Source organism: Vigna radiata, unplaced genomic scaffold (assembly GCF_000741045.1).
Source record: "Vigna radiata var. radiata cultivar VC1973A unplaced genomic scaffold, Vradiata_ver6 scaffold_201, whole genome shotgun sequence".
Lineage (NCBI taxonomy): Eukaryota > Viridiplantae > Streptophyta > Magnoliopsida > Fabales > Fabaceae > Vigna > Vigna radiata.
In genome coordinates, this window is record NW_014543621.1 from 532,209 (window position 1) to 540,294 (window position 8,086).

An 8,086-nucleotide genomic window follows, 5' to 3' on the forward strand; every position below is an offset into this window, starting at 1 on the left:
TGGTTGGTTAGACTAAACCTTTCATAAGAAAATCATACAATAAAATGCAGTAAATGGTCATTATATGATGCCCTTTTATGGATTTTGATTAACATCTCTCTCACCATCCTCCTTTTGTTTTCATCATAAATTAATAAAAATGATAAATACATATTTGGTAGAATACTAAAGAAAAAAAAGTTAAATTGATGCTAATCAGATTTACTCTATGATTATGTTATGTCTGATAGTGAAGCAAGTAATTTTTAGGTGATGTTCGCACAAGAGTTAAAAAGTCAGAAAATTGCTGCTGCATTGTTCCTAAATTTTATCCATCCACTCAGATCTCGTTTATCAGTATTTCTACACGGCACTGCTATGCTTCCACACTCAGCGCGTGCTCTTATTCCACACTCTTTATTTATTTCAAAGTTTTTTTTTTTTTTTTTTTTCATTTCTTTCATTAGTATTTTATAAATTCTAAAATCTCACTCTCCTTTCCCAAATATTATTTATTTATTTATTAATTAATCAGTAATTAATTTCGTCGGCAAATTCTAGATGAAATAAACTAATTAAATTAGGCATCGTCATTTGGCAGCAGCGACCAGCTACTAAACTCTCTCTTCAGTCTGCTATTTAATTCACTCATTCGCCGTAAGCTTTCATTTAGCACTTCTCTTCTCTTCTCTTCTCTTCACAGAGAGAACGTGATGAACGGATAGAATTCCAGATCTGCTTTTCTTTTCACTCAGATCGCGTTAACCTTTTCGCCTACCGTGTTTTCCGGTTCACGCGGAACGCGTTTTTGTCCTCCGAATCAAACAGACCTTTCTTCTTTCAGTGCTCGCTCGGTGCTGATTCACTCGGGCAGAATCTTGTTCGGCGTAAGTTTCGTGCCACGGTTCTGCTTTTGTTAGATCCGTGTGATTGCTGTTTATTTGAATCGATTTTTCTTGCCTATGCGCCTAGAACACGTCTTCGGTTAAAAATGTAAAGCGTTTATTATATATCGAACTCGACGGCCATTTAATGCTTGTTTTGTTTAACTGACTCGAAGGTAGCTTAATGCATTCAATGCTCCTTACATGTGCTCGTGGCTGAATACTCACGCTTCAATGTGTTGAATGTGTGGTAGTAGGCATCTTATTTTGTTTATTGTGTGTGTCGGTCATGGATCTTACTGGTTCGTATCATCTCATGCAAAAGATTCGAGTTGTTCTCTCAATTTTCAAGTGTGAAAACGTTACTATCGGCATGTTTCTTGCTTTGCTTTTATAATCTTGGCTCAGTTTGGTATTGTTTTCTTCTCCTTTGGTAGGTTCTGTTGATTGGGTTTTGGGTTTGTTTTTATTTTAATATGGAATGGATTTTATATTTTCAAGATACTAAATGCGTGTATTTTTTTTTAGTTATTTATTGCTTTCTCAGTTTCTTTACCCGAGGGAGTATTGTCTGTGATTTTGTTTACTAGTCTTGCACAGGCACTTTGGTGTAGCTCTTTGTGAGTGGTGTTTAAATCTTGTTTTGTTCTTGATCAGGTGTGAGGCATCTGTGAATTCCGTCGGACAAGATGGCTTTAGGGAAATATACTAGAGTAGATGGTAGAAGATCATCGAGTTGGTGTTCCACGGTGACTGTTGTCGTGTTTGTGGCGCTGTGCTTGGTTGGGGTTTGGATGATGACATCATCTTCAGTTGTCCCTGTGCATAACGGAGACGAGGCTCACGAGACCAAGAATGAAGTGAGGGAACAAACGGATATTAAAGAAGAGGCTGCCAACGAGGTCGGCAATAGCAATACTAGGCAGTTTGAAGATAATCAGGGTGATTTGCCTGAGGATGCAACCAAAGGAGATATCAATGTATCCTCTGAAGACAATTCTAACTTGTCAGAAAAACAAGATGAGAAGTTGGAGGAAAATCCTGTGGAAAGGTCTTCTGAAGACACAAAGACGGAAGATAAGTCTTCCGAAGTCACAACAACGGAAAAGAAGGATAGTAAAACCGATGATGAAGGTTCCAATACAGAAAAGGAATCGAACTCAGACTCTGCTGAAAATAACGAAGACAGTGACGAGACTTCCACTAAGGATTCTGATTCTAATGAGAGTGAAAATAAATTTGAATCAGATGATAACAAGAAGTCTGATACAGATGAGACTGAGAAGCAATCTGATAACTCTGACGAGACAACAGATAGTAGGATAGAGGAGAAGGTGGAAGAAAGTGATAACAAAGAATCCGATGAAAACTCTAGTTTGAAGAATACAAATGATAATACTAAACAGCAGAGTTCAAATGAGGTATTCCCTTCTGGGGCTCAGTCAGAGCTTCAGGATGAAAGTACGACAGAAACTGGGTCTTGGTCAACTCAGGCAGCAGAGTCTAAGAATGAAAAGGAGTCTCAAGAACCCTCCAAGCCAACTGGATACAATTGGAAGCTTTGCAATGTCTCTGCCGGTCCTGATTTTATCCCATGCCTTGACAACTGGAAAGCTATTAGGAGTCTCCGAAGTACTAAGCACTATGAACATCGAGAAAGGCACTGTCCAGAAGAGCCTCCTACCTGCGTTGTTCCTGTTCCCGATGGATATAAACGCCCAATTGAGTGGCCTAGAAGCAGAGAGAAGGTAGAAACCAAATTAAATCTTGTTTATTACCAGTGTCTGTCTGACCATTTACCCGTCCATAAAATATTAAGTTTTTATCCTGCAGATATGGTATCACAATGTTCCACACACCAAGCTTGCTCAAGTTAAGGGCCACCAGAATTGGGTGAAAGTTACTGGAGAGTACCTTACTTTTCCTGGTGGTGGAACCCAATTTAAACACGGGGCACTTCATTATATTGACTTCATACAAGAGGTAAAATGAACATACATACGTATATACATGACTTTGAAGTTTGACTTTAATTTGTTGCTTTTTAATATTGTGCCCTAAAATATGTAGATATGTATGTATGACTTTAGCTGCATGTTCCATAAATTGAAATTATGTATTATTTCAGAATTGCTGTACCAACCAATCATATTTTATCTTTGACCAAATTTTCATCCAAGATTTTATTTTACATTTTCTAACTTCCTATTTCTTTGTCTCTCCAATTGCCTTATTCTAATACAATTTTAGAAATTAAACAAAAAAGAATAAGGAAGAATCAGGATACTGTTGCTGTACGTCCCACAAATCTCTGAGCTTATATGCTTTAGTATTTATGATGCATTCAGACATTTTGAACCATATACAGACAACTCAATCGCTAATTTTTCCTGAGCCTGAATGGGAAAAACATTTCACAACTATAATAGACAACTTTTAAAATCTTGTAAATCTAAGCTTATGGGAGACCTCTCATAGGCAACCGGTGCAAATCTTACACTCTGACATGATTCATGTACCATGACGGTGTCACAATTATGATTCTTTTCATCCTCTAGCAAGAGGTTAGTTTGTAGTTGGCATTGCGCCTAAGATCCACACCACGAAAGAAACAAATTGTAAGCAAGATACAAAGAAATGGCAGTCTGAGTGTATGGTAATGGCATTGTAGTTTTGATGGAATTAACAGGTCTGCAATGACCTTATGTTCCAACGACCCACAGATAAAATCAAGTTAAACAGGATGATAAATCTGACCACCACTTTGATGTCTAACCAGGACCAGTACAATCATCCAGGAAATTATTCTCATGTGGTGCATTAGGAGACAACCACAACACGACACAGATATAGCTATACATTTGATGCTTCAACCTATATTTTTTATTAATTGTAGAAGTTATCCTATATAGTATAAATGTCATGAGAAGTCCTCATGCATTCATCCTAAAATTTGTCTTGGTTATATAGACTGTACCTGACATTGCTTGGGGCAAACGCACGCGAGTTATACTGGATGTTGGATGTGGTGTAGCCAGCTTCGGAGGTTTTCTCTTTGACAGAGATGTACTAGCAATGTCATTAGCTCCCAAGGATGAACATGAAGCTCAGGTACAATTCGCACTTGAACGGGGGATTCCAGCTATATCTGCTGTGATGGGTACAAAGAGGCTTCCCTTCCCTGGGAAAGTATTTGATGTAGTCCATTGTGCACGATGTAGAGTTCCGTGGCATATAGAAGGTATTTCGTTTGCATAACTTTTATTTTGGTCATTTGATGAATTCATGATATAGTATTTTTCGAAATCATTCATTTTGGGCATTTTTAGATTACCATAGAACATATATCTACTAATGTAAAATATGAGTGCATTTACAATATTTGAGTAGTGTATTTACATTATATATACATACACTTTCCAATAATTATTATTGTCGAACTGCAGGTGGTAAACTTCTTTTGGAGCTGAATAGAGTATTGCGACCTGGTGGCTTTTTTGTATGGTCCGCTACTCCTATCTATCAGAAGCTCCCTGAAGATGTTGAAATATGGAATGGTAAGTTAGAGTTATGTCTGACATTCTTGTATACTTTTATGTGTTTTAATCCTGACATGTTATGAACTTATTTGCAGCCATGAAGGCACTTACAAAAGCAATATGCTGGGAACTTGTTTCAATCAGCAAGGATCAAGTAAATGGAGTAGGTGTAGCTGTATACAAGAAGCCAAGTTCTAATGAGTGTTACGAGCAACGTTCAAAAAATCAGCCTCCGCTGTGTCCAGACTCTGATGATCCTAATGCAGCATGGTATTTCTTTGAACTTTTCTTTTCCAGCCATAACAGTATCTTTTTTTTGTGCCTGCTAAGTTTCGATAATATTGTAGTATTATAACATAATCATATGCAGTCTAATATTTTCTGTGTGACAGGAACGTTAAATTGCAAGCTTGCATACACAAAGCGCCCGAAAGTCCGACGGAACGAGGATCAAAATTGCCAGCGAAATGGCCAGCCAGACTTACCAAAGTTCCTTATTGGTTGTTGAGTTCCCAAGTTGGAGTTTATGGAAAGCCAGCGCCTGAAGATTTCACTTCTGATTATGAACACTGGAAACGCGTAGTGTCTAAGTCTTATCTAAATGGCTTGGGAATTCAATGGTCCAATATTCGCAATGTCATGGATATGAGATCTATATATGGAGGGTGAGCAAAAGTCAATGTCGAATGTTAATCATTAGTTATATTCACCTGCTAATATGTTATTTGTTTTACATCTTTCCCCATTTGTGGTTTCCAGATTTGCTGCAGCTTTGAGAGATTTGAATGTTTGGGTCATGAATGTGGTTTCAATAGACTCTCCAGACACCCTTCCAATTATTTATGAACGAGGTCTTTTCGGTATATATCATGATTGGTGTGAATCATTTAGCACCTATCCTAGAACCTACGATCTCCTCCATGCCGATCATCTGTTTTCAAGTCTTAAGAAAAGGTGCAAATACTGCTACGTTTCAAAATTTTCTTGTTCTTTTTACGAGGCTCTTCTCTAATTAATTTAACGTTACTAAAACTTTAGTAACAGTGAATTAGCTATAAATCTTAGTTTTATATTTTAGAGTGGTGTTGCTAATGCTTGTTGGTCACACAGGTGCAATTTGGCTGCTGTAGTGGCTGAGGCTGATCGGATTCTTAGGCCGGAAGGAAAACTTATTGTTCGTGACAGTGTTGAGATCATAGAAGAGCTGGAGAGCATGGTAAGGTCTCTGCAGTGGAAGGTTCGCATGACTTACTCCAAGGATAAGGAGGGCTTGTTATGCGTGCAGAAGTCCATGTGGCGACCAAAGGAACAGGAGAAACTCGAGTATGCTATCATTTAAGCATGGACGAGATTTTACAAAATTCTTGGGTTTTTTGGCCTCTCAAAATTCTTACGTAAACTCTATTTCCACTACAAGTCATGTATCATGTTAGTTAGGAGTCTATGTATTTTTCATTGTATTAATTTTGATATCACCTATTTAGTTAGCTGTCTTTTGTTGTAACACGGTGCCATAGCGTGAGGGAAATTTTATCACATTCTTGCAAATGTAGAGGCTATTGGCTTATTTATAAGCGTGTAATAGTTGAGAATTTGAATTCTTCACTTCACCCGAAATGAAATGTAATGCTGTATTTGGGAATGAAAAAAAGAAAAGCTATATTACTCTCCAACGATGTTTGATAGTGCATTATTATTATTCATTAATAATTATGAATATAATTCTTTTATGGGAGAGATTTTGATATATCAGTAATTGACATTCTCAATTACTACAAATATAATTACAACAAGGCTATCATTGGTGACAGCTACTAGCTGTATATAGATGATTGAAACAGCCAGCATTTGATATTCAAGATGGCTACTGGATAGATAGCCCAAATGGACCCTTCTTTGAAAGTGAAATGTATCGGTCCTTTCCACGTCTGAATAACATCATATCTCTATCTTAAAAAGTTAATTATTACAACAAAATTTAAAATACAAAATAATATATAATTAGATGACATTGCATAAATTCATCAATGTTTTTTGAACTTGTTTAATAAACTTCTTTTTAGACTTGTCATATATGACATAATGTATGTCATATAAGAAATGTCGTCAAGATAAAACTATGTCGATATATACACTTAATTATAGCAATTCGTGGGTTGAGGATGACATTATATTGGCGGGAAGATATCTTGATTATAACAATAGTGTACATCTCAATTTTTAGAGGTGAATGTGATTGACAAAAGGATTAGGAATTAAGATGGATGAGTAAAATCTTAAACTGTTTAAGATAATATCTTGATTATAATAATAGTGTACATCTCAACCATGTTGAATTTTTAGAGGTTCAATGTGATTGACAAAAGGATTAGGAATTAAGATGGATGAGTAAAATCTTAAACCGTTTAAGAAAGGTATCTTATTAGGTAACATTAACATTATTTATATGGTAATTATTATATATTTATTTTAGCATTTATTATTGTTTCGTACACATATCTGACTTAAGTGTTAGAATATCTTTACAAAAACACCATCTTAATCGGATATTGGAGCGATCTTACTCGGACACATCTCGAATTGCATTATAGAATAGAAGAATATATTTCAGACTTACAAAAAGAGGGCTAGGAGTGTTTCTTGTGTAAACCAACTGTAGGCACATTTCAACCCTACAAGATCATTTGCGTCCATTGTGGGACCAATGATTTTTTTTGAGAAAGCATAGATATTAATTAGAAGTAAGATGAACAACCGTAAGCAACTAAAAACTGACGCACCAGGTAACAACTCAAGCAAGGTATCCTTAAGGATTAATTGTATTCCAACCCTCTCCTTCACCTATAAAAGGAGAGACACCTTTTTATAATTCTTAAAACTTGAATGATAATTTTGAAACCTTTTGTAAAATTGCAAGTCTCACCTATCTTGAGTTCTCATTGGAGATGTCTTCAAACTTTAAACTTCTTCTACCTTTACCCTTCAAGGTTGGCCAACATCCTTCAAGCAATCACACTGAGACCTCATTACTCAAGCACCATCATCTCTTCATCAATTGCTTATGCTATATCATCTATTCCATGGAGTTCATCACTTATTGAAGGAGTTTTCTCAATCCATTCTCCATTAAGATCAAACTTAGAGAACTCTACTGACTAGTTCACCATCCTCCCACCAAGGTTCGACTTCCCCAGAATCTTTGTAATCGGATGATCGGTTCGAATGACCACTTGGTGACTTTGGAAATAGGGTCTCAGGCAGCAAGCTGTCTTGAACAACACCAAGACCACCTTCTCTATCTGGTAATAATGCGTCTCTACATCCTGTAAAACTTGACTAACAAAACAAATTAGTTTAAGCTTCGGAACCTTTTGTACGAGGGTTGCGCTGATTGTTTCATCAAAGACGACTAAGTAAAGTTGTAACTTGTTCCCTTGGACCGATCGAGCCATGGCAGACAGGTTCTCCAAGATCGTCTTGATATCTACAAAAGCAGCTTGACAAAGCTCATCCCACTTGGCAATAGAGGTTTTCTTCATTTTTAGGATTGGTTGGATCCTCTTGGCCAATTTGAGGATGAACCAGGATAGGGAGGTTAGTCGGCTTAGAAGCCATCGCACCTCCTTTAGGTTTTGTGGGCTCCTGATCTCCAAGATGGTTGCACACTTGTCTTTCTTGGCTTCG

The 8,086-nt window shown here is 36.9% G+C and overlaps 1 protein-coding gene across 2 annotated transcripts; it reads left to right on the forward strand.

The window, feature by feature from the left end:
• Positions 1-590: 590 nt before the first annotated feature.
• LOC106754725 (probable methyltransferase PMT26) lies at positions 591-6,075 on the forward strand. Of its 2 annotated transcripts, XM_022778047.1 has the most exons (10): positions 591-866; positions 1,521-2,611; positions 2,697-2,846; positions 3,834-4,104; positions 4,310-4,420; positions 4,498-4,672; positions 4,795-5,067; positions 5,162-5,356; positions 5,513-5,779; positions 5,810-6,075. In XM_022778047.1, exons 2-9 carry the CDS (start codon positions 1,553-1,555, stop codon positions 5,739-5,741), a joined length of 2,463 nt encoding a protein of 820 aa, XP_022633768.1. In that variant the 5' UTR covers positions 591-866; positions 1,521-1,552; the 3' UTR covers positions 5,742-5,779; positions 5,810-6,075. The 2 variants fall into 2 exon arrangements, with proteins under 2 accessions (XP_022633768.1, XP_014492273.1); XM_014636787.2 differs by having other exon boundaries at positions 592-866; positions 5,513-6,075.
• The last annotated feature ends 2,011 nt before the right edge of the window (positions 6,076-8,086 follow it).

Excerpts from the sequence above, each read along its gene's own strand:
- LOC106754725 (XM_022778047.1), top strand. The coding sequence starts at position 1,553 with ATGGCTTTAGGGAAATATACTAGAGTAGATGGTAGAAGATCATCGAGT. Across the intron at positions 2,847-3,833 it reads ATATTGACTTCATACAAGAG|ACTGTACCTGACATTGCTTG; the intron begins GTAAAATGAACA and ends TTGGTTATATAG. Across the intron at positions 4,421-4,497 it reads AGATGTTGAAATATGGAATG|CCATGAAGGCACTTACAAAA; the intron begins GTAAGTTAGAGT and ends ACTTATTTGCAG.